The sequence below is a fragment of the Candoia aspera genome, chromosome 1 (assembly GCF_035149785.1).
Source record: "Candoia aspera isolate rCanAsp1 chromosome 1, rCanAsp1.hap2, whole genome shotgun sequence".
NCBI classification, from domain to species: Eukaryota; Metazoa; Chordata; class Lepidosauria; order Squamata; family Boidae; genus Candoia; species Candoia aspera.
Genome location: NC_086153.1, coordinates 65,449,409 through 65,476,581, shown reverse-complemented (window position 1 = coordinate 65,476,581; position 27,173 = coordinate 65,449,409). Strand labels below are relative to the sequence as shown.

Sequence of the window (27,173 nt, the reverse complement as noted above, 5' to 3'; positions counted from 1 at the left end):
AACCATTGTAGCATTTGAGAATTTATGTCTTCAAGTAGGGCTCTTCAAGATATGGCTACTTCAATGAGTTGAAGACAGATGCTGTATTTCTGCACACTCTGAATTACCTTTTGGAATACAGTCTGAAGTGCTATCTTATATTCTTGTGTTTAGCAGAGTAGTTTAATAGTCTAATACATGAGTATTCCAGCATTTTAATCATTTAGAATTTTAACATGTCTATAATTTTCTATTTTAGCCATTTAGGTTTTTATTATTTTGGTATTTATGTTTGTCTTGCAGTTTGATCATTTTATTTAAATGGTTGTATAAGTTGTGTATTTATTTCCCTTTATTCTTTTCTTGGGATATGTAACTTTTGCTATTCAGCAGTCTGAAATTCTAGTCAGCAACTTCAATGAAGAAAATCATATTAGTACAAAATGCCATGCCTCAGTTAACTTTGTCCGATGAGCCAAATTTATTTCTGAAATTTCTTCTGCTCCCAGATGTGAGAAGGCCTAATAGTCTAAGAGGGGTCTTTTTGTTTAGTATTGGTTGCAAAATGTTCAAGAGGAGGAAGCATATAGAGGATTGTCTTTTACTGCCTTCATATGCTTTTGATAAACATAAACTTTCCTTTGGAGAAAGCGCAATATACATTCGGGGAGAAGTAATTACACTAATAGGCCCAAAATAGGAAAGCCTTTGTGTAATCCCTAAGGAGAATTTGCCTTGATTTATATGAATGCAGACTTAAATATTTTATTTAATTTTATATTCCAGGGTGGATGTCTTGGATTGGGAATAGCATTGTAATTTTTGTACTATATAAACAACGAGCTGTTCTTCAGCCCACGGATTATTTGACATTTAATCTGGCTGTGTCGGATGGCAGCATTGCCATTTTTGGCTATTCCCGTGGTATCATTGACATTTTCAATGTGTTCCGAGATGATGGTTTCCTTGTAACATCAATATGGACTTGCCAGGTAAGCATTCCATTTTGAACTATTATGCAGTTGTGGAAGACAAACATCACACAGTATGAAGCCTACTTCCAGGAGCATCTACCAGGGATTGTCAAAATTTAAGATGGTGGCAGCACCTATGCAATCAATCCCAGTTGTCATTATTAAATGAGGCCAGAGCGGGTCATTAAGCAAGTACCTCATCTGACCATGACTTCCAACTTCCTGCAGGCTTCCCCATTGACTTTGCTTGTGAGAAGCCAGCAGGGAAGGTCGCAAATCATGATCATGTGACTGCAGGATGCTGCGATGGCAGTAATTACAAGGTCCAGTTGTAACCACCACTCATTCAGAACCACTGTAAGTTTGAACAGTCACTGAATGAGTGGCCATTAAACAAGGACCAGCTGTACTTCTTCCATCATTCCCTCATTTCAGTTTCATCCCAAATAATTTCATTATTTTTAGTTTTAATTCCATTCACTTTGCTGGAAGCTCCTTGTCTAGTCATTTCCATCTATGTTCAACCCAATATTTCACTTCCGTCAGAATCCCTTTGAATTTTAAGAGCCCCTTTTATGTAGTCAAGAAGAACCATGCCTTGTTCTTCTTGACCACATTCTTTGTAAGTATCTTTTTCTCTATATACATATTAGAAAACATATTTCTCTCATCCTCATTTTTTGCAACAAACAACTACAAAAACAAATCTGCTAGTGACTATATAATAAAAACCCCTGCATTATACATTATAGTCATTAAAATGGGATTTTTATCTGTTGATTCAGTTTTGATAATGCAGATTCTTTTATGTTCTATGTTTCATAGGATTTTTTAGTATTCTGTTGTATTTTATGTTTGTAAGCCACTCAAAATCTTAGGAGAGATGCATCGTCTCTCTCTATTTATATAAATGTAGTAAATCAATAGATATTAAAAGTACCAAAAAACCTCACTGACATTTCACTTTGAAGCTTTGGAACTCAGCAGAAGATATTGCTATTTTCAGAAATACCAATAACATTGGATTTTTTAAAATACCTAAACATTAGTTTTCACTTATTAGAGTATGTGTGTGTGTGTGTGTGTGTATAGTTTTTTATATGAATAAAAGTAACATGAAAAAATATAAAACAGAAAATTAAGAAAAAAAAAGATAAAAGATGAAATAGTGCAGGAAAAAAAGGAAAGAAAAAAGAAAAAGAGATTAGAAAAAAGAAGCGACTTCCAATCTTTTTCACAGCAGTTACAAACAAGCTTATTTTCTCCCCTCCCCCTTTAAAATGTCATGCATATTTCCCTTCTCCCCTTGTTCAACCCTTTTTAATTAACAAAAACAAAAATCACCCAGGTCATTTTTAACCCTTTTCAGCAAAAAATCCATCAAGGGTTTTCAATCTTTTATAAAAATACTTATTGTTTTACCCCTGATCAAATAAGTCTATTCTGTATTCTTTCCTCATAGGCAATCTTCTAATAGATGTTTCTTTGGGCAGAATTAAGTTGATATTAAAGTTTTGTTCTATAACTTCAACTCTTGTCCTCCTGACAGCGTGCACAGGTATATCTCTTGAAATATTTCTTGTCTTTACAGATTTTGTATTCTGCACACCCTGTCTGCTTCTCATCTTCCTCTTCCCATGCCATAGATTCTGCTAAAACTCCAACAGCCCTCTCCTTAAATGCCTTCCCCGGGTTTTCCAAAATTACTCTTGGATGAATTTCTTCCTCTCTTATTTCCAGTGATGCCACTCATTTCTCTGGTTATTTCCATCTTATTTTCTGGGATCTCCACTTCTCCTCGATTTGTTTAACTCCTCCAATCATTTTTATTGCAGATTATTCCAATTTTTCATTCATTTTCCATATTTTCAAATTTTTCAGCCAGTAAAGATGTCACTGACTTTATAACATTCTTCCTCCGTTCCTCAAACATCTTTTGTGACATCCCTGGTATAACGCCTTGTCCTGGTGTTTGCTGCGTTAATGATCCTCTTCTCCCTTCTTTCACTGCTTTCCTGATAATAGCCCTCCCTCCCTCCCTCCCTCCCTTCCTCCCGCTCTTTAAATTTGTCCAACAAGGGAAAGCAACAGCCAAAAGAGAGCCCTTCTCTTTTTCTTTTCCCTTTCTCTATGTTCTTAACTCATTAATCCCGTTCAATACATTCTGTAGTCTGTGCTCTTTAATGACAGTCCCTTGACTTTTTGTTTAGAAAAATCCCCCAACTGTTTCTCTTGGAAGACCCAAACAGTCCCCTTTCTTTCCCACGAAGATATGTGCTATTTGTTTATTTAATTTGTTTAATTAATTCAAAAATACTTTTAAATAAGCAAAATCCAAATTCAGCCAAATCCTTTATCCATTTTAAATTTTCATAGTCCAAACCCTTAGCAAGCTTTTTGCTGTAGATTATTTTTAAATCCTTGCACTTATTTCTTTCCGTTTCCCTTTATTCATGACCCGGGTCATAGGAACACTCACCAGGAGGTCTAATTACTCTGCTGCTCTGAAGATCTCTGTAGCTTTTAAATAATTATAATGCAAATGTGTTTTAGAAAGTGGAATCAGGTCAGACCCAGTGTCCATTACAGGCTCCGCTGAGGCTGTGAGCACAATCTCTCTTCCTCAGCTTCTGTTGTTCTTAATTGTGAGTTGCTTGCAGAATTTCTGCAGGCTTCCTCACAGGGAGCTGCCTTCTGAAGCACATGTGGGCAATCTTATCCAGAGAAGCTCCACCAGTCCAGGCCCACTGCCCAATCATGATTCTCCACATCAGCATCATCCCCACTCTTTGAGGACATGTCAGTCAGCCATTTTCTCCACCCAGAAGCCAGTCAACTTAAAGTATTTTTTATTAAACAAATGAAAGTGCAAAAGTTGCCAGAAGTTTGGATTTAGAAATTATTTGCTTTGGATTGCAATTAAACTGCAATTCTGCATATAAACTGCTTAAAGCCTATTACAATCTATAGGAACTGAATCAAATGAACTGAATGCACCAAGTTCTCTTTTTTGGAAAAAAGAAACATGCCAGATGGATGATTCATTATATAGCTACCTTCTCTTCTATTATGCTATTGATGTGTAGGGAAATTATACACAGGTTTCCCTCACTTTATGTGATTGATCATTCTTGCCAAGAATTCACTTTATGCAAAAACGAAAGGAAACAAAACAAAAACCCGCTATTATGTACAGTAAGTAGTGCCTGCACAGTCCATTTGCACCAAAGGTCTGGAAACATGCCAAGACTTTTTCCCACCAAAGCTGCTTGAACATTTTCCTGCCAAAACCCCTTTCTGCTCTCTTGTGCACATGCACCATTGTGTTGGGCAGTTGCTCTAATTGTGCCTCCCGCCTCCCATGTATTTCCGTGCCTGCAATAGCTCTCCTGTTACTATGGGGTCAAAATGGCCATCAACATCTTGTCCAACCTCCTTACCCAAAATGAAAAGGAAATTATGATCATACACCAAGTCCAGCTGCAGAAAAGATGGAGAAAATGCTTTCACTGTACATAGACAACAAGACAAGGAATAAAACAGATATGAGTAACACCGAACTTAAGAATAAGACTCTCAATGCATCTGAGTTATAAAATTTGACACTATACCCCTCAACCTTCTTTTTTCCTTCTGGCTTGGTGTCTCGCTTTCTGCAAATTTGCTTTATGCGAGCTTTCCAAGGAATGTAACTCTAGAATAAGGCAAAGGAAGCTCTCTCTCACACACACACAAATATACATTTATATATGATATGCATCATTAAGTAATGGATAGCAGTATTAGATCCTGTTTATGTTGAGATGCTAAAACAAATACTTCATTTTTAAAAATTTCTTACAAAACTGTTACTAAGATTACACAAATATTGAATTAAAATGGAATCAATTATATTACAGAGCCTTAAGTAGAACACATGGAGAACTCTGCCCATTTTGTAGCTGAAAAACCATTTTGCTAACATTTCTTAATGCAAAAATATATGTTGCCTGCCAATGAATTTGTGGCATGGAATTGTCAAATGGAACAACACTGGCTGACAATGTTTCCTTGTTATCATTTTGACTGGAACACTGACTTTATAGAACAAACTTTTGCCAACACATAACATTTTATTTTTAAATGTTTTAAACCAGCAACAAGGAAATTGAAAGCATGTGTTGGCACCTTTTATGAACTGTAGTTACAGAATGCTATCAGATTTTCTTGGGAGGTCCAACATGGAAAACAGTGAAAATATTTTGCGGAAAAACATACACAGGTGCACACATGCTCACACTGAATAAAATAGAATGCACAGGATGACCCTAAGTATGTAAAGCATATTTTGACTTAAGGCAGACAACATTAAGTATTGTAGGAAGAGAGCCATGTGACTCAATAGTAACAAAAAATCTGGAATCTGGTAGCACCTTTTATTACTAACTAATTCTATTAAAAGACACAAGCTTTCGTGAGCTCCAGCTTACTTCATCAGATGCATGCAATGGCTAGACTGATACAGGATTTAAATTGGGGTGAGGTGGACAGGAGGAAGGGAGAGGAAAACAGGTTGGTTATGCAGATGCAGGTGATGTGGGAGAGAGATTACAAATGGTACAAATTCTCAATTACAAATTGTAATGTATTAAAAATGCATGGTGCTTGTTGTGATCTTTACATATTGCCTGAAAGTTCTTGATGTAAAAACAAACAAACAAACATGCAAGGGATGGATGGATGGATGGATGGATGATAATGTCTGTGTGTATACTTGTACAAATAACCATTAAGATAAACGATAACCACATTGTGGAGTCCTTGGTGCTCTCTGAGCTTGGTTGTTTGCTTACAGATGTTTCATTACCTGACTAGGCAACATCATCAGTGCGAGTGAATGTGGGGTTTGCTCCCTGTTTATATACAGCAGCTTGCCCTTCCAGGGTTGGTGGGGGTGTGATTTTCTCCTTGGTAGTTCCTTGATTAGGGGATTGTTTTCTGCATGATTATTTGTCTGGTGTTAATCCCTGCTGATCTGGGTGTGGGCTGCTCAAGGGGATGTGTTCTGGTCTTTTTGTTTCCTTCTTAGCTTTTTTATTGTCTCTTGAATGGTGTGTAAATATGATTTATCTCTATGTGTCTATTGATGGCTGATATGTCAGAATGTCAAGCTTCCAGGAATCCCCTAGCATTTTCAGATTTAGTCTAGGATGCTCACAGTTTCCCAGTTATGAGCATCTGAAAGATTGAAATCTTGTCTCACAGTAGAGTTAATACATATAATATCTTTCTCTCCAAAAGGAACAATTATTGGAGACTGTATAAACATACAAGTATGTTTAAATGAAGCCATAACATTTAGCCAAATGAAAATGTTGAAGATGTGGAGGAAACTCAGGGTAACCTCTGTAGTTGAATCACTTGGAATATATGGGACCAGGTGGTTCATGATCCCCTGTAAGGACCAGTCAGGAGGGCCAGATTATTTTTTGCAGCCTATCCAAGGTGGGGGCTACACATCATCGTATTAAATTGATGTCTAATTCACTGAATTACTGGCAGTAGATTTCATACTGCCAATAATTCCAAGACTTTTTTCAAAGCTGTCCAAGTCCAGGACTCTACCTCTAAGGTCCTGTTGCCAATTTGCGGCAAAACTGGCTTTGAGCAACTCAAGCAACAGTTCATTTATTGGGTAGGTTTAACTTTTTGCTCAGAAACAAAAAACAGTTTGCTCTGCCAGCATGGAATAAATAAAGTCAAATGCAAAAGAACTAGCTGAAACTCAGTCTGACCTTAACAGAAAAACAAACAAATATCCTGCAAACCATCAAACTTCAGTCCTAAGCATATTTGCTGCAGAGTAGCCTTAGTGAATGCTATGACCATTCTTGGGCTTACTTCCAAACAAATATAGAATATGCACTTCCTTCACATATCAAGATGCATCATTCTCAAGTAAATAAATTATGGCAGCATTTTCCAAACTGGAAGAGTTGACACACAAGGCCAAAAATTGTTTTCCAGTGCCCAAGAGGACTAGATGTACAGGTCTTACATTAAATGAGGGTAGGTTTGGGTGAATATTAAAAGATGCAGAAAAAGGAGTTTGACAGGTTAGGCCTGATAGCTAGATATTTTTCTTTGATTTTTTCTGACACAGGATCTCTTAGGATATCAATAGTCCTATCCCAAAAACAAATACAAGCAACAAACAAACAAACAAATGACTGGTCTGCCGCACACGGCCAAATATCCCATCTATCTTGCAGCCCAGATCCAAATGGATGTAGAGATCGGTACCCAGCAACTGGATAGGAAAAGGGGGTACCGCCGGTAGCCTTAAACAGCCAATTGATGCTGGGAGTTTCCTGATCTTGACCACAGCATTGCTGCAGCATCACCAGAACACTAGAGTGGTCCATATGGCAAGATCTGCTTCAAGAGAAGAGGGGAAACACCACTTTCACACAGTAATAACTAAAGACAACTCTGGGTTGCCCCAGTATGCGGGGGATGAGATCATGAGGACATCTTTCTTAAAAAGATTATCAAGAAGTTTTTATTCCATGGTAAGCAGGGCATCAGGATAAACCCTGAGAATGGAAAGATCAGGTTCACCTCCCCACTTGACAATGAAGCCCATGGGGTGAGTTTGGGCCAATATCTTTTTCTCAACCCAACCTATCTGTCAGGGTTGTTGTGAAGAGAAAATGAGTTACTTCCTTGTACATGGCTTTGAATTCTTTAAAGAGAAGGTAGGGTATAAACAGACAAACAAATACAATTAAGGTACATAATTGTAGCCTCAAAAACTTAGTAAATTTAAAGCCAGTGTTGCAAAACTTTTGGGGAATCAAGCAGCACAATTAGTTTTTGAGTGGTCCAAAAAGTGGACAATGCCAAAACAAAAACTAAATTTGATTTAATTAAAATTTAATTAAAATTCAGTTAAATCAACTAAACATACCCTCAAGTTTAGCTTGACTCCTGGTGACCCCATTGCCAGTTTGGTCTAGTGGTTAAGGCACTGGACTAGAAACTAGGAGACTGTGAGTTCTAGTCCCGCCTTAGGCATGAAAGCTGGCTGGGTGATTTTGGGCCAGTCACTCTCTCTCAGCCTTAGGAAGAAGGCAATGGCAAACCACTTCTGAAAAACCTTGCCAAGAAAATTGCAGGGACATGTCCAGGCAGTCGCCAAGAATCAGACACGATTGAATGGATTAAAAAAAAAGTACTCCAAGCAGACCAGATGGAAATGTCTTCTAATGCTTCAAAAAGATGTATGATTCTGGGAAGACCTTCCCTACCTCAATGCATTCCAGATTTAACTAGATGTTGGACAAGAGTCAGAGTCCAACATTTCAAGGACATTGAATTGGGGAAGGCTGCTCCAGGAGGGAATTTCATTGCTGTACTATGATTACTATACCCTCGATAAGTATCTGCTATTATCTGGCATTCTTCAGCAAAGGATCGTTACCTTGTCGTGGTGCTGGAGCTTGAGCACCTCAATGATGCCATGAGCTAAACCGTGAAGGGCCACCCAAGACGGGAAGGTCATGACAGAGAGGTCAGACTAAATGCGATCCCTGGGGAAGGTAATGGCAACCCACCTCAGTATTCTTGCCGCGAAAACTAAATGGATCAGTACAACCAGAGATATGTCGGTATACCATCGGAAGATGAGACCCCCAGGTCGGAAGATGGTCAAAATGCTACTGGGGAGGAACAGAGGATGAGCTCAACTAGCCCCAGACGTGATGACGCAGCTAGCTCAAAGCCGAAAGGACGGCTAGTGGCCGACGGTGCTGGTGGTGAACGGCGAATCCGATGTTCTAAGGATCAACACACCATCGGAACCTGGAATGTAAGATCTATGAGCCAGGGCAAATTGGATGTGGTTATTGGTGAGATGTCAAGATTAAAGATAGACATTCTGGGCGTCAGTGAACTGAAATGGACTGGAATGGGCCACTTCACATCAAATGACCACCAGATCTACTACTGCGGACAAGAGGACCACAGAAGAAATGGAGTAGCCTTCATAATTAATAGTAAAGTGGCTAAAGCAGTGCTTGGATACAACCCAAAAAACGACAGAATGATCTCAATTCGAATTCAGGGCAAGCCATCTAACATCACAGTGATCCAAATATACGCCCCAACCACAAATGCTGAAGAAGCTGAAGTAGAGCAGTTCTATGAGGATCTGCAGCACCTACTGGACAACACGCCTAAAAGAGATGTTATTTTCATCACAGGAGACTGGAATGCTAAGGTGGGCAGTCAAATGACACCTCGAATTACAGGTAAGTATGGCCTGGGAGAACAAAACGAAGCAGGACACAGGCTGATAGAATTTTGCCAAGACAATTCACTCTGCATAACAAACACTCTCTTCCAACAACCTAAGAGACGGCTTTATACATGGACTTCACCAGATGGACAACACCGAAATCAGATTGATTACATCCTTTGCAGCCAAAGGTGGCGGACATCTGTACAGTCGGTAAAAACAAGGCCTGGAGCTGACTGTAGTTCAGATCACGAACTTCTTCTTGCACAATTTAGGATCAGACTAAAGAGATTAGGGAAGACCCACAGATCAGCTAGATATGAGCTCACTAATATTCCTAAGGAATATGCAGTGGAGGTGAAGAATAGATTTAAGGGACTGGACTTAGTAGATAGGGTCCCGGAAGAACTCTGGACAGAAGTTGGCAGCATTGTTCAGGAGGCGGCAACAAAATACATCCCAAAGAAAGAGAAAACCAAGAAGGCAAAATGGCTGTCTGCTGAGACACTAGAAGTAGCCCAAGAAAGAAGGAAAGCAAAAGGCAACAGTGATAGGGGGAGATATGCCCAATTAAATGCAAAATTCCAGAGGTTAGCCAGAAGAGATAAGGAATTATTTTTAAACAAGCAATGCGCGGAAGTGGAAGAAGACAATAGAATAGGAAGGACAAGAGACCTCTTCCAGAAAATTAGAAACATTGGAGGTAAATTCCAGGCAAAAATGGGTATGATCAAAAACAAAGATGGCAAGGACCTAACAGAAGAAGAAGAGATCAAGAAAAGGTGGCAAGAATATACAGAAAACCTGTATAGGAAGGATAACAATATCGGGGATAGCTTTGACAGTGTGGTCGGTGAGCTAGAGCCAGACATCCTGAAGAGTGAGGTTGAGTGGGCCTTAAGAAGCATTGCTAATAACAAGGCAACAGGAGACGACGGCATCCCAGCTGAACTGTTCAAAATCTTGCAAGATGATGCTGTCAAGGTAATGCATGCTATATGCCAGCAAATTTGGAAAACACAAGAATGGCCATCAGACTGGAAAAAATCAACTTATATCCCCATACCAAAAAAGGGAAACACGAAAGAATGTTCAAACTATCGAACAGTGGCACTCATTTCACATGCCAGTAAGGTAATGCTCAAGATCCTGCAAGGTAGACTTCAGCAGTTCATGGAGCGAGAATTGCCAGATGTACAAGCTGGGTTTAGAAAAGGCAGAGGAACTAGAGACCAAATTGCCAATATCCGCTGGATAATGGAAAAAGCCAGGGAGTTTCAGAAAAACATCTATTTCTGTTTTATTGACTATTCTAAAGCCTTTGACTGTGTGGACCATAACAAATTGTGGCAAGTTCTTAGTGGTATGGGGATACCAAGTCATCTTGTATGCCTCCTGAAGAATCTGTATAACGACCAAGTAGCAACAGTAAGAACAGACCACGGAACAACAGACTGGTTTAAGATTGGGAAAGGAGTACGGCAGGGCTGTATACTCTCACCCTACCTATTCAACTTGTATGCAGAACACATCATGCGACAAGCTGGCCTTGAGGAATCCAAGGCTGGAGTTAAAATCTCTGGAAGAAACATTAACAATCTCAGATATGCAGATGATACCACTTTGATGGCTGAAAGTGAAGAGGAACTGAGGAGCCTTATGATGAAGGTGAAAGAAGAAAGTGTAAAAGCTGGTTTGCAGCTAAACCTCAAAAAAACCAAGATTATGGCAACCAGCTTGATTGATAACTGGCAAATAGAGGGAGAAAATGTAGAAGCAGTGAAAGACTTTGTATTCCTAGGTGCAAAGATTACTGCAGATGCTGACTGCAGTCAGGAAATCAGAAGACGCTTAATCCTTGGAAGAAGAGCAATGACAAATCTCGATAAAATAGTTAAGAGCAGAGACATCACACTGACAACAAAGGCCCGCATAGTTAAAGCAATGGTGTTCCCTGTAGTAACATATGGCTGTGAGAGCTGGACCATAAGGAAGGCTGAGCGAAGGAAGATCGATGCTTTTGAACTGTGGTGTTGGAGGAAAATTCTGAGAGTGCCTTGGACTGCAAGAAGATCCAACCAGTCCATCCTCCAGGAAATCAAGCCAGACTGCTCACTTGAGGGAATGATATTAAAGGCAAAACTGAAATACTTTGGCCACATCATGAGAAGACAGGACACCCTGGAGAAGATGCTGATGCTAGGGAGAGTGGAAGGCAAAAGGAAGAGGGGCCGACCAAGGGCAAGATGGATGGATGATATTCTAGAGGTGACGGACTCGTCCCTGGGGGAGCTGGGGGTGTTGACGACCGACAGGAAGCTCTGGCGTGGGCTGGTCCATGAAGTCACGAAGAGTCGGAAGCGACTAAACGAATAAACAACAACATTATCTGGCATTAAAGAAAAAGCCCTGTAAATGAGGGAGATGGCAGCAACCTATGTTGAATGCAAGAGAAGGCTGACATTTAAACACTCTTAGGCTTAATTAAACTATTTCTGAAGTGCAAGTATTCCTGCAGATTTGTGCATATATATAGTTCATTATTCCCTGTGCAAAATGGAAGCACTGGCAACCCAACTGTGCACCTGACAATGCTAAGAGCATTATTGGATAAAGCAGTCCTACAGATGCTGAGGAGATGCATCAGAGAAATCATTCAGCAATCTTTGACATGCTGGATCAACTAAAAATGGAGTTGCTTTAAACCATAGTGCTGAGCCAGAAGCAGAAAACAAGAGACCTCAAGAGTGTTTCAGTTTCCTACTTCTTATGGGAAATCCATTCATGCCAAAGTGGAAAATCCTTCCCTCAATAGAGGCGGTGGCCTCAGACACAACTTGTCTCCTATTTTTTATGCTGCTCTTTCATTAGTCCCCAGGAAGATTAAGACCACTTCACAAGTTCACCAGGAAGGCCTCTCTTAACGATCCACTTGGGGATGAGCGAGGGATTTAGGAGTAAGACATCCCAAAAACAATCCACACCTCCATGGCACAATTAGCAAGCCATTCAGGTGTAGGGACAATGCAGCCACCCTGGAAGACGTATATGGGGTCCCCTTACCAACCTTTGCCCAGACTGAAGAAGCTGCTTGGACAAGCAGTGAAACATTTCAACCAAAAAGAAAGAAATCTAGTTGCCATGATTCAACCTACAGACAATTTCACCTGGATGACTGAGAATCTTCATTGACATATTCTTATGGGAAATGTTGAGGTTTTCCTAATAGATTAAGCTGCTATTGTACCTAATCATTTTGGCCGGTGAAGAGGTTGTATTTGATTGTCTCCTCTCACGTGCTTCATGCAAAATAGCCTGGGGGAGGAAACCTGCCGGACTTGTTTCTTACTTCCTCTTTTTTTCTCTGCCGGCAATGTAGCCAAGCAAGGCTTGCTCCAAGGGAGCTAAGTCCTTTAAATGTTTTGCTTTTGTTTTTTGCTTTCTGTAAATAAATTATTTTTATAGAAATGCTTGGTGTGTGACTTTTTTGACCTCTCCTGGGCTGAAGGCTTTCCCAGCATCTGCCAACAGGAAAGACTAACAAAAGTGAAATCTTGCTTCCTCTAAAACTTTTGGTGCAAACATTTGATACTTTAAATAGGAACTAGAATGTTAAATGCTGTATTATGAACACCAACAGATTTCAGTTACTGAAAAATCTGGATATATAATTGTTTATCACAGTCTTCCCAAGCCAGGCAGTGCCCTGGTACATTGGGACTGTAATTTCCAGAATCACTAACCTGGCATGGATTGTGCCAGACTGAGGAAAGCTAATCCAGCAGAGCATAATAGAGAAAAGTGTGGTTTGTGGCACAGTTTCTTTTCCTAATTCATTTTGTAGGAGGTAAGAGTTTAACTAAGAATTGACAGAATGAAGGAATAAAATGTATATTGTATAGAATAGTAATCACATATCTTATACAATTGTTTGTCTGTTAGATTTATATCCCCCACTCTTTCGTTCAGGAGCTCAAGGAAGTATATACTATATATATAGTTCCATTTGAAACTCCTCTTCAAATGGAGTTTCTCCTATCTCTTTTTGAAGGCCAGCGGAGAGTTTTCCTGCTCATGATTGGTTCTCCAGAGTGTGATTTTTTTTCAGGCTTTGCTTGTCTCTGCTCACTCTCCAGCATGGCAGTCCCCATCTGAGTTGAGTTTCCTTTTACTTTTTTGTGTTTCCCATTGCATAGATGCTGTTCCAGCCAGGGTACACTATCAAAACAAAACAAAAACAGCCAATCCATTACCTTGGCTAGGCACCATTGGTTCTCACACTAGACTCAGACTGTCCTGTCTTGTATGGATCCTTGGTGTTTATTATTAAACTTAAATGCTTTTCATCTCAGGCAATTTCCAACTAGCAACTTATAACATCAGCTACTCATCTTGATTGATAAAAAGCCTGTCCTCATCATCAGGCCCGCAACTAGGGTCTGTGTCACCCGGGGCAAACATGGATTCCATGCCCATTTTGGCACCCACCCCAGCGCAGCGCCCAGGGCACATGCTCCGCTTGCCTCCCCCCGCCAGTTGTGGCCCTGCTCATCATCGCTATTGTTTTGGCATAACAATGGTTTGATGATTCTCAGAGATACTATAAATCACTAGTAGGGAAATGATCCTACAATAGAAACCCTGAACACATAGGACTTTGACAGCAATCTCTAAATGGAGCTACTATAGAAAATAATTACTAATTTAATGACTAAAACTGCAATCCTATATGCTTAACTTTCAATCATGTCCTGGCTTAAGTAAAGACTACGCCAAGACAGTTAATATGTTTTCTACTACAGATTAAGGTTACTATGGTAACTAATCATTTTGGCCGGGTGAAGAGGTTGAATTTAATTGTCCCCTTTTCACGTGTTAATGGTTGCATTGCCTAAGGGAGGAACTTGCCTGAACTTGTTTTAGTTTCAGTTTCCCTTCTGTGTAGGCTTGCAGAGAATATGCAGCTGAGAGAAATCTCCCCTCTCAGCAAACAGCCTTTAAATATTTTTGTTTTCTGTAAATAAAATTATTTTTATAGAAATAGTGTGTGACTTTTCTGATCTCTCCTGGGCCAAATGCTTTCTAGCACTCTGCCAACAAAGACAAGGAGAAAGTCTCTAGTGTTTTATTAACTGCTACAGTAGACAGAAAATCCTACCAAACTGAAGGAGCATGGGAAAACCCAGACAGATAAACCCCAAAACTCAAGGCGGGTCTGTTCTGGGTTTCTTTGAATGACAGCTCAAAGTCTCTAACCTACACATGTGTTTTCCCCCCTGGATAGGGGCCTCCTCCTGCTCACCATCCGTACTCATGACAAATCAGTTCCATTAAGCTCCTTACATCTGAGTAGATAAGAGCAATCAGTCAGGCAATCAGATATTGTCATTAACAATGTACAATAAGACATTTTCAGATTCATTCAAAGAGCATCCATAACTCACATGACAGAAGACGACATGGGTCCATAAGTGAGTGAGAAGCTGAAATTGCTTATCTTCTAAATCTTTGTGCCTGTGTTGGGAACAAAATATATTGGAGTAGTATTTCTATGGCATTTTCCTGCATATCTACATCTGAATCATGAAGTATAAAAAGTAATGTGGGAATGATGTCTGTATTCTGAAACAGTTAGTGACAGAGTTCATAGCTCAATAGAGTGAAGCCATCCACACAATCTTGAAGCTATTCCAATGAAGGTAGATCAGGCAGTGGGGAGCCTGTGTTCCTCCATCTATTAGAAAATCAGACTCCCAGCAGCTCCTGCTCAGCATAGCCAAAGATGAGGAAACTGTATTAGGAGAGAGAGAAGCTCCTCACCCCTGGCCTGGATGCATGGGAGCAAGCCTAGTATTTTTTTGTTTCAGTACTTTTCGTCTTCCTGGGTCCATATGCCAACATTTAAATCAGTTGGGAGGCTGGATTTGGGTTCAAAGTAAACCAAGGACTTCAAAGGCCCCATTTATATAACTTTTTAACATAACTTTGTTTTCCCTTTTGAGCTGAAACAGGTTGTATTTCATCCTGCACAGATACACACAAGTTTGTGTTCTTGTGTTTTAGGCTGCTGTTAAAAGCACAGGAGCAGGACTCTGATGGAGAGACAGAATGAAAAATCCATTTTCATCAGGAGTTCTCATGAAGTTTCTTGTTAATCATTTGTCAGTCCTATCCCATTAACGTTACTTGGAAGTAATTGCTCTTGAGTACAATGGAAATTATCCCCAAGGCAACACACAATTGAAGCTTTAGGATGTAATACTGTTCACTTTATCCTGAGAGGAAACACACTGGACTTCAGTTTTGAATATAGAAGATTGTAGTATTAATATATAAAGCAGTTTAAAATATAGTATGAAAAGAAAATTGCTTAAATGTGACAATTTCTTGTGTTGCTCTGCTTAGCATGCAGACAACACGTAAGTAAAAATTAATGAATCCCTATGTTATAGAAACAACAGTCTTGGTGTAAAACTGGCAATCTGCTAATATTTTCTAATCTCAAAGAAGAAAAGCCAAGAGAGTCAATACTGAAATTAGCTAAACATTCTTGATGGGATTTCTTATACAAAAAAGTCAATAGTTATTTTCATCCTTTCTTCATTAAACAGGAGAGCTTCTCCTAGATCCTAGAAAAACCATCCCATCCACAAATTGGAGATGTTAAACCCAACAGTGCTGCTTAATATTCAAAGAGCAAGATTTGTTCCGGGAACAAATTCAAGAACATTGGATTCTTTCTGCCCACTCATTGCGTTCTTTCCTCCCAATCAGTAACTATATTAACACAACATGCCAACCTATGTTTTTTTGTATTGTTTGATTTTGAGTCTGCACATTGTGTGATCTCAAGTATTGTGCTTTGTCAGGCATGCTTTATGGCTCAGTGTGTGCTGTGATCCCAGTAAACAATAATTAAGCCAACCATGTCACCATGTGACAACCCTACAAGAGGTTAGAGGTTGGCTCAAAGTCAACCACTTGTGTTTTCCCTGAAGTTAATTCATTCAAAGTATTCCAGTGTAGAAGCATGAATCGAGATATTGCATCAGATGATGTAGATTCTGAAAGGGAAATATTTATGCATTGCCCCACCACCACCAAAAAAGGATGTGAACTCCTGGGGAAAAAAAGATAAAAAGGATAACAATTTGAATAGAAATTTGCATGTCTTAATATTTATGTATACTGTATATTTTAAATTAGTTTCTGGAATGAACAAGCAAGGCAAACATTCATGATTAAGTTGGACACTACTCCAGATCACTCAGATCAGTTCTTATTCAATTAATTTGTTCTTCAATGATCCAATTTGTTTAATAAATTACCTCATAATTAATTATCCCTCAATGAATCAATCATCATATTATTACCTCCTCTACAGATTGGAAAAAATCAACTTATATCCCCATACCAAAAAAGGGAAACACTAAAGAATGTTCAAACTATCGAACAGTGGCACTCATTTCACATGCCAGTAAGGTAATGCTCAAGATCCAGCAAGGTAGACTTCAGCAGTTCATGGAGCAAGAATTGCCAGATGTACAAGCTGGGTTTAGAAAAGGCAGAGGAACTAGAGACCAAATTGCCAATATCCGCTGGATAATGGAAAAAGCCAGGGAGTTTCAGAAAAACATCTCTTTCTGTTTTATTGACTATTCTAAAGCCTTTGACTGTGTGGACCATAACAAATTGTGGCAAGTTCTTAGTGGTATGGGGATACCAAGTCATCTTGTATGCCTCCTGAAGAATCTGTATAACGACCAAGTAGCAACAGTAAGAACAGACCACGGAACAACAGACTGGTTTAAGATTGGGAAAGGAGTACGGCAGGGCTGTATCCTCTCACCCTACCTATTCAACTTGTACGCAGAACACATCATGCGACAAGCTGGCCTTGAGGAATCCAAGGCTGGAGTTAAAATCTCTGGAAGAAACATTAACAATCTCAGATATGCAGATGATACCACTTTGATGGCTGAAAGCGAAGAGGAACTGAGGAGCCTTATGATGAAGGTGAAAGAAGAAAGTGCAGAAGCTGGTTTGCAGCTAAACCTCAAAAAAACCAAGATTATGGCAACCAGCTTGATTGATAACTGGCAAATAGAGGGAGAAAATGTAGAAGCAGTGAAAGACTTTGTATTCCTAGGTGCAAAGATTACTGCAGATGCTGACTGCAGTCAGGAAATCAGAAGACGCTTAATCCTTGGGAGAAGAGCAATGACAAATCTCAATAAAATAGTTAAGAGCAGAGACATCACACTGACAACAAAGGCCCGCATAGTTAAAGCAATGGTGTTCCCCGTAGTAACATATGGCTGCGAGAGCTGGACCATAAGGAAGGCTGAGAGAAGGAAGATCGATGCTTTTGAACTGGGGTGTTGGAGGAAAATTCTGAGAGTGCCTTGGACTGCAAGAAGATCAAACCAGTCCATCCTCCAGGAAATCAAGCCAGACAGCTCACTTGAGGGAATGGTATTAAAGGCAAAACTGAAATACTTTGGCCACATCATGAGAAGACAGGACACCCTGGAGAAGATGCTGATGCTAGGGAGAGTGGAAGGCAAAAGGAAGAGGGGCCGACCAAGGGCAAGGTGGATGGATGATATTCTAGAGGTGACAGACTCGTCCCTGGGGGAGCTGGGGGTGTTGACGACCGACAGGAAGCTCTGGCGTGGGCTGGTCCATGAAGTCACAAAGAGTCGGAAGCGACTAAACGAATAAACAACAACAACATGTAATTACACATTACAATTCAAATTAAATATAGTGCATGCCTTCAGGTTAGGGAAAAAAGAGCATTTCTGATTCTTTTCTAGGAACACTTTATAGAAAAATAAGTAGCTGCTTCATTCAAGTATAGAGAAACAGAACACATTTTTGAGATTGGCTATTTTATTTTCTTGGGCTCCAAGATCACCATAGACGGTAACTGCAGCCATGAAATTAAAAGACACTTGCTCCTTGGAAGGAAAGCTATGGCAAACCTAGACAGCATATTAAAAAGCAGAGACATCACCTTGTGGACAAAGGTCAAAGCTATGGTTTTTCCAGTAGTAATGTATGGCTGTGAGAGTTGGACCATAAGGAAGGCTGAGTGCTGAAGAACTGATGCTTTCAAACTGTGGTGCTGGAAAAAACTGTTAAGAGTCCCTTGGACTGCAAGGAGGTCAAATCAGTCAATCCTACAGGAAATCAACCCTGACTGCTCATTGGAAGGACAGATACTGAAGCTGAAGCTGAAATACTTTGGCCACTTAATGTGAAGAGAGGACTCACTGGAAAAGACCCTGATGCTAGGAAAGACTGAAAGCAAGGGGACGGCAGAGGATGAGATGGTTAGATAGCATCACCGATGCAATGAACATGAATTTGAGTAAACTCCAGGAGACAGTGGAGGACAGGAAGGCCTGGCATGCTATGGTCCATGGGGTCGCGAAGGGTCGGACATGACTTAACGACTGAACAACAACAACAACATCTTACACTCTGTCCTTCTGGTTTGATAGTGCCCAGGAGCATCCATGGGAAGGTGTCAAAAAAGTCATGATGGTGGCCACAACCATGAGATCAAAGCCTTTCTTGACTTTCTTTGACTCCTTGCCTCCCTGGATGCCCCTGATGGTGCCTGGCATGTCATACATTTTTAATAGCATGTGAATCTTTTTTTGACATGAAAATATCATGTGACTAACTTGTTTTCCTCATTTTCTCTTTTCTTTGGGCTGTGCTCCATCCAGAATTTGCATTTTAAGTTCCTGTAAGTAACTGTTGTCTATAGCAAGCAACAGCAGTTACAAGTGTTTGACTTTGGCTGTTTCATGGTCTTTTTCCACATCCATCTAAAAAATCTGTTTTTCCCCTTTTCTCTAATTCAGAGTGTGGGTTTGCTTATTCATTTAACACACACACCTCACCCACATCCTGGAATACTTGCTATTGCTCTTCATTCTAAAACCAAGTGGCACCACTTCTCTCTAATCCAGGGTTTCTCAACCAGGGTTCCATGAGAGATCACTAGGGGTTCCCTGGGAGATCACAATTTATTTAAAAAAAATATTTCAAATTCAGGCAACTTCATATTAAAGGGGTAAGTTTCATTCTTTATTTTTAGCTTAAGAACACTATTAGTGTATGTACAGAGGCCTACACGTGAAACGAATATATTAATTTTGTAACTTCTGGCCTGTATTTGAGCCTGAATGTGCAGGGGTTCCCCGAGGCCTGAAAAATATTTCAAGGATTCTTCCAGGATCAAAAACTTGAGAAAGGCTGCTCTAATCTATGCATGTATTTATTTATTTATTTAGGTTGATGGATTTCTGACACTGCTGTTTGGCCTCACCAGTATTAATACACTCACAGTGATTAGTGTAACTCGCTACATAAAAGGGTGCCATCCCAACAGAGGTAAGAGATTTGGGAGGTACAAAGTTCACTCCACCACACTTGTACCAGCTGAACCCTTAGACCTGCTTGTATAACCCTGAACATTCCTGGTTATGATGGAAAGACAGGAATCACTGCTGTCCCAGCTGTGGTAGGCTATCACTGCCATTAAGTCAGTCCCTGGCCGCCTTGGTGGTTTCCAGGATGTTTGAATGTGTCATATCTACTGTACAAGTTAATTATTGTACTCTTTTTCTAAAACAATCTTCCAAACCTAGTGCCTTCAAGACTTGCATTTGTTTGTTTGTTTGTTTGTTTATTCATTTTTTTATGTCAGACTTTATAAGCCCGTTGCTAGTCCCAGCTCCTGCTCACCTAGCAGTTCGAAAACATGCAAATGTGAGTAGATCAATAGGTACCGCTTCGGCGGGAAGGTAACGGCGTTCCGTGAGTCATGCTGGCCACATGACCCAGAAGTGTCCTATGGACAACGCCGGCTCTAAAGGCTTAGAAACGGAGATGAGCACCGCCCCCTAGAGTCGGACACGACTGGACTTTACGTCAAGGGAAACCTTTACCTTTACCTTTATAAGCCACTCCAATCCACCAACTCTGGGCAGTGTGCAATTCCCTAATACATACTTGGAATTAAAACCATCTACATAAAAATTAAAAACAACAACTATATCTTAGCCCCATAAAATCAGGAGTCATGATTAAAAAATTAACATTAATAATAAAGAACAATCAATTGATGTGAGGGGCAGTTATAACCGTCTAGCCTTCTCCAGGCTTGGTGAAACAACCAGGTTTTCACCAGTAGTTTTAAAAATAGGAGGGAAGGGATTCATTTCACATTAGGAGAAATACTATTCCAGAGAAGGGGTATGGCAGTTGAAAAGATATACATACATGACCCCTGAAGGTGACAATGTCTGATCAAGAGATTGCAGTTCAGTCCTTATTGTTACAGCCAATAAAACAAGAGAGCAGTGCTCCTACATCCTAAAGAGTGGATATTCTTAGTCATATTCTTAATTCATTAGAGGTGAAATAATTTTTCTTCAAAGTTAAATTGGAAGATGTGATATGGACAAATCAGCAGACCTATAATTCAAATAGTTTTGGTAAGAACATTATTTAATCTTCTAAAATGTACACAACTGAAAAGTCAAATTGTCTAGAAATTCTAAATACAGTATGAAAATTTGGATTCCTGATTTCTTGATGGAACGTTCTTTATTATTGCCTATCTAATGTATTATTGCGAAAGGTGTTAAAAGCCAACTTCTGGTGTGTATTTCAGGGCACTGTATCAGCACCAGCAGCATCTCTGTTGCTATTTTTCTTATCTGGACAGCAGCTTTCTTCTGGTCACTGGCCCCACTCTTGGGATGGGGGAGCTATACAGGTAATTCATTTTTCTTTAAGTGAGGTATTTGTAGGAATCTGAGTAGATGAGAGAGGTAGACAGACAGATGTGGTCTTTCTAGAAGAATTAAGGGAATTATTATTTTATTCTACGGGCTTATTATCTTATTCTACTGGAAATAAAATGTCAGGTCCCAAATTTTAGTGGCTCAATTCCTGCTCTAATCCAGATCTGAAGATGAGCTTTTAAAGATTCCAGTACTATATTCATGCCATTTACCTGCGAGTATTCCCCATGAAACTCATTGACCTTATTTGGGTGCAGGCTTGCATGAAATTTCATTTTTTTAATCTCATAGAAATAGTGTTCATAATCATAAATTAGAATTCTTTGGAGAACACACTTACCTTTCCTATAAAACTATTTGGATTTTCAATTTCTGACTTATCATCTTGCATTATCTATTGGCAGGGATGTCCCAGTCAAGGGAGGGAGTTCAAAAGAGGCAAAATGATGCCTGTGACTTCACAACTGAAGTCCTGCAATGCTCATTAAAATGAAACAGAGCTTCAGTTGTGCAGCTGTGGCTGTCGTATTGGCTTTTTTTTACCTCCCCCTGTGGATGGTCCCACTCAGTGGAAGCAGTGTAAATACATTTCTACGGAAGACAGCTTTATCAGAGGAAACCGTAAGAGGATTAAAATACCTGTATATGAACATGCACATTTTCAGTGTTTCCCCCATCCACTCAGCAAAAACTGAGTTGAGCTGAACACGTGGAAAGTTTTTACTTCCCCAGGAAATCATTCTGCAGGTCCAGGTAGGGCTACCTTTGTTAATGCTGCCACCAATAATGCTACACCATCATGTATCACTTCTGTTATGAAGCAAGGCAGAAAGTAGGTCACTTCTGCCATAGATGAGAAAAGCTGAGCTAGGTGTGGTTTCTCCCCAGTACAAACTTCAGTGTAATTTTTGACGTGCCTTAAGACATTGTAACCTTTTCCCCTACTTAGGAAAACCAGCAGAGTAGTTTCTTAAAATGCAAAAGTTAAGAGTGACCTGTTTTAAAAACTGTACAGTGAACCAAGTTCTCCTGTTTCCTAGACCGAATGTATGGAACATGTGAAATTGACTGGACAAAGGCCAACTTCTCAACCACATACAAGTCCTACATTGTGTCCGTTTTCATCTGCTGTTTCTTCGTGCCCGTAATGGTCATGGTTTTCTCATACGTGTCCATCATCAATACGGTCAAGTCAAGCCATGCATTAAGCGGAATGGGCGACCCAACAGATCGGCAGCGGAGGATGGAACAAAGTGTCACCAGGGTTGGTCTGGCCTTCTCGTCTTTTGCTGAAACAAAAACAGCAATAACTCCATTTTATTTATTTATTCATTTGATTTCTATAGCCGCCCATCTCAGCAAGTGACACATTGTGATAGCTACCATATCTGGGCAGCAAAAATATGGTGGACAGATCTCTACTGCCATCCAGTGGTCATTGGGGACTTTTGCAGCCCAGGTATGGTACCTTTTCCATAGGTTATTGCCTATATCTCCATGGTAACCCACAGCAGCATACTGACAGAAAACGGCAATGGAACAGATACAAATAGAGAATCATGAGATGGATTTACCCATTGATTTACAGTATATTTAGACTGACATTTAAGATAAGAAACCATTCTGAAGAGGCTTATAGGATAAATGCATGAAGCCATTACAAAAAGGCCTTTTTCTCTTATCCCAATCAATCTGCAAGCCAAACTGAAAAAAACAAAATCCATATTATGCTTCTATTAAAATGCAGTTCAAGACTAGGTCATAAAAGACTTTCTAAATTATATGTTCTGATATTTAATTAATTATGAATGACAGGGTCAATCAAGTGGGTCAAGAAAATCAAAATGGCAGCTGCAGCTGCATGATTGAAGCCTTGTTCCTTTTTTAAAGTGTTGTTGCATGTACAATGCATGTGAAAAGGGGACGGGGCTTCGATCACAAGGTTGCGGCCACCAGCTTGACCTTTTCAACTCCACTGTGGTGTCCTCTGGTGCACAAGTGCGCAAGCAAAACAAGAAGGGAAACAATGTAAAGCATGGCTTTAGGCTAAAACCAAGGAGGCTCTGGCTTAAGGCCCCAAAGCAATGCTGCCCCTCCTTCCGAATCATTCTAGAAATGCAGATCTTCTCATTGGCAGGAGATGGCGCCATCAGTCACTGTGGCCTAGGGGCGCCATATAGCCTGGAGCCAGCACTAGTTCCTGGGATTCTTTCCCACCTCTTAAGAAGGTGGGAAATGGCTGCAGTGTGTTTAAGTTTAAAATGCACCCTCCCCTGTTTTTATTATAGTTTTTAACTGTTTAAATTGTATTTTTTATGGGTGGCTATGTAAATTTAATAAATAAATAATAGCAGCAGCCCTGCCCCAAGTCACTTGACCAGGAGGGCCGGAGGCTTAAGAATGGAGCAACTGGAAGCATTCCAAGTGCTGCCCACCGGGTCTCTCAGAGGGGCACATCCAGAGACTGTTTTCCTCTGTAGCCCCAAGCCGGATCCAGCCCATTGTTGAACTTAATTTTTCTTATGCTGGCTTTTTCCCCTACACCAAATTTGGTCCTATTCTGTTTTGGGAGAATTATCCTGCTGACAGACTGAGATGGAGTCCCAAACTCCTTTATGTGAGTTCTTTCCAATATTCTGTTGAGTTAGAAAGAATTGAATAAGTTCTTCCCACTTGCTTTTGCCAACTTGTGTTCTCTCACAGCCAGACAAGTGAGAAAGAATGCAGAAATTAAGTGCAGACAGGCTGGCTAGGCTAAGATGCTCTTGTAATTAACAAATCCTATGGCTTTAAAGTTAAAGCCAGCATTTTAAATTTGGCTCAGAGAGACAGTTGCAACCAATGCAATTACAGGAAGACTTCAGCAGCAGCATTTTGCAACAAAGAAAGTTTCCAGATTGTCTGTAAAGGCAACACAGTATGGTGTATCTTTCAATTTGCCCTGTTTACCATGAATTTCTAGGTAGCGAAGAGCCATAAAAAAACACTTCTTGCTGGTGGCTAATACCAGCTCCTGAGCTTTCCCTGCTAGCAATGAGTTTAGAAGAACTTCCATGTTGCACACCCTCCAGAGGCTTAGAATCCCATCTAAGACCAGCTGTAGATTTCTACCCGGAATGGGTAAGCACCTGTCTCTTGACTAGATTCTTCCCAACTCTCATCTGTACCAAAATTACCTCCAGACCTGGGTTCAAGTGCTTCACAGCCTCCCTGATGCTCAGTTCTTTCTACCAAAAGATAGAGCTAGCATCAGCGAGTATAATAATGTGGCACCTAGAATTTAAAGCACATACATTCTGATGGAGATGTCACCTTATGGCTGTGAAAACAGGTCACAAACACATGCATGTTCCTGGCAAAATGAAGAAATGCAGCCACAGAGAGGTTCTTTACCTTCAGTTTCTTCCCTGGCCCAACAGTGCACATGGAACCATTTAAAAAAAAAAGGGGGTTAACCCCATGTTTATTTATTTATTTATCTATCTATCTATTAAACACATTTATAAGGCTGCCCAACTCACACACGGTGACTCTGGGCGGCTTACAGAATTAAAAAACATAAAAACACGATACACCACCACCCCCTGGCAGTGGCAGCAAGCACATTCATAACCCCATACCCACACACACATGGATATTCACACCACATGCATACATAGTTGAGTGGGAATTCCTGTATTTGAAGCGTTATTTGAGGGTCTGATGCCCACCCAAAATCAGATAACATCAGGAACATGATACAGACACTGATTCCAATCCAGCTCTAATTGTGAACCACTCATACCACAACCCAGACTACAGGTTGTCTGGATGCATCAGAAAAAGACGCTGGCTGATTCTGTGCCCCTGAGTGAACACGGTGGTGAGGTGAACCTCTGGCACTCAATCTGCTTCTCCATCAGTTGCAGCAAGACCCTTTTCTAAGACAGATTTCCCTTACCTGGTTCGGTTTATTACTATTGAGGTTATTTTCCTTCAAATGGAAGTGAAAGAAGCAAACAGACAAATAATCAAAGCAGAACTGAGTAGCAGATAAACAACAGCAATACTAAAAGCTCTAAATCCAGCCCTTGAGCAGCAGAAAAACAAGAACAAAAACGTAACAGCATTCAGTATATACAGTAGTTATTGGAACAAAAATCAGCTACTTTATATCTGTATTTCTCAACCTCAGCAACTTCAAGATGTGTGGACTTCAACTCCCAGAATTCCCCAGCCAGCATAGTAGGAATAGCTACACAATAAGTTGAAGATGGTATTTCCTTGGTAGGAGATAATGCCCGTGCTATTATGCCTGACAGGTAAGACCTTGGAATCCCCAGCTAGCCATCAAGCATGGTGCTTGACTATCTCTATAAGAAGCACATGGACCGCCACATGCACATTCCCAAGTGAAGGAACTGTACCTTATTTTGAATCTGGAAACAAATAGTTAAGCAATGCAAACTATATGAAGTTATTGGTTAGACTCTGTATCTTTAAGTGGAAGCATTGTGGAACAACCCAAGTTTCTAAACACATTTTTAAAGGGGACCTTCACAGAGAACGACTTACATTAGTTCAAGCTAGAAATAACCGAGTTAGATATGGCTATGACTGGATCAGTCTCCCAAGAAGGCACAGCTGATATTTCAGTTTAGGCCAATAAAAAAAATAAAAAAAAACATTCCTAGAGACCAACATCATCATCTCAATACCCAAAAGTGGATCCAGACAAAGAATCAGCTATTCCTTTTTTTTTTTTAATATAAAACTTTATTATTTTCAGTGTATAGTTAAGATACAAAAAAGAGAATATAGAATACTGTAGATAGAAAACAGAGCTAAAGGGAAAAAAACTATAAAAGTGTCGATAGAAAGCAGAAACAGAAAGTGACTTCTGACTTTCTGCAATACAGATATAAATAAATTTACAAATCTAATCTCTTACAATTAATTAACCTATCATAACATTATTTCTATTACAACAGACCATTTAATCACTAAAACCCAAAGTCAAAACATCATTTTTTTTCTATCACAAGCAAGTACTCTAAAAGTGGTTGCCAAATAGATACAAATCCAGAAACAGAATGTTCTCTTATTAAAACTGTTAATTCAGCCATCTGAGCCAAATCATTAATTTAACAATCCAATCTTCAACCGTAGGTATTTGTGGATCCTTCCATCGTTGTGTGTATCACAGTTTTGCAGTCGTAATCATGTATAACAGCAAAACTCCATGTTGTTTCTCTAACTCCTCCTCCATCAATCCCAGAAGAAGAAGTTATGGTTTTTTTGTATAATTACTTTAAGAATCTTTTGGATAGTAATATATATTTGATCCCAGAACTTTTTAGCCTTCTCAAAAGTCCCAAGAATCAGCCATTCCTGAAGGTGGACTGCAGGAAGTGCTGTGCCATTGCTGATGTTTCCTCTACATGCTATTTTATTTCTGAAAGGGCCAGCTGATAATACACAGAGCAGGAGCCAGATTCCACCCCCCCTGGTCCCTGTCTGTTGATTTCTAACATAAACCTTTTATAAAGTTCAGTAAATCTAAATAGACTAAACTGTTGGCATGGAAATGGAAACCACAAATCTTATTCTTTTGTTTTTCTCATCTAGGTCTCCCTTGTTGTTTGCACGTGTTTTATTGCTGCCTGGTCCCCATACGCCGTCATTTCCATGTGGTCTGCCTGTGGTTACACAGTACCCAACTTGACCAGCATCTTTGCCAGCCTTTTTGCAAAATCTGCCAGCTTCTATAACCCTATCATTTACTTTGGGATGAGCTCCAAATTCCGAAAAGACATCTCCATCTTGTTCCACTTTGCCAAAGAGATCAAGGACCCTGTGAAGCTCAAACAGTTCAAGATCCTCAAGCAGAAACCGGACAATTCCCCTTCTCATGGAGAACAGAAGGATGCAAGAGATGCTCAGCCTGCCCTGCATTCTGATTCTGGGGTGGGGAATCGTTCTAATACTCCTCCCCCAGAAAATAGAGAAGGGTATTTTATTGTTTTTGATAACTTCCCCAAAAATCCTGACATTGAATGTGATCGACTGTGAATATGAGCATGGACATCTGATGAATCCAACCAACAGAATACGGATTTATTTGAGTGTCCTTTC

General features: G+C 40.0%; 1 protein-coding gene across 1 annotated transcript; it reads left to right on the top strand.

Annotated features, from left to right (window-relative positions):
* Positions 1-747: 747 nt before the first annotated feature.
* LOC134488097 (visual pigment-like receptor peropsin) lies at positions 748-27,173 on the top strand. Its single transcript, XM_063290352.1, has 5 exons — positions 748-971; positions 19,542-19,641; positions 20,927-21,031; positions 22,100-22,323; positions 26,667-27,173. Exons 1-5 carry the CDS (start codon positions 771-773, stop codon positions 27,108-27,110), a joined length of 1,074 nt encoding a protein of 357 aa, XP_063146422.1. The 5' UTR covers positions 748-770; the 3' UTR covers positions 27,111-27,173.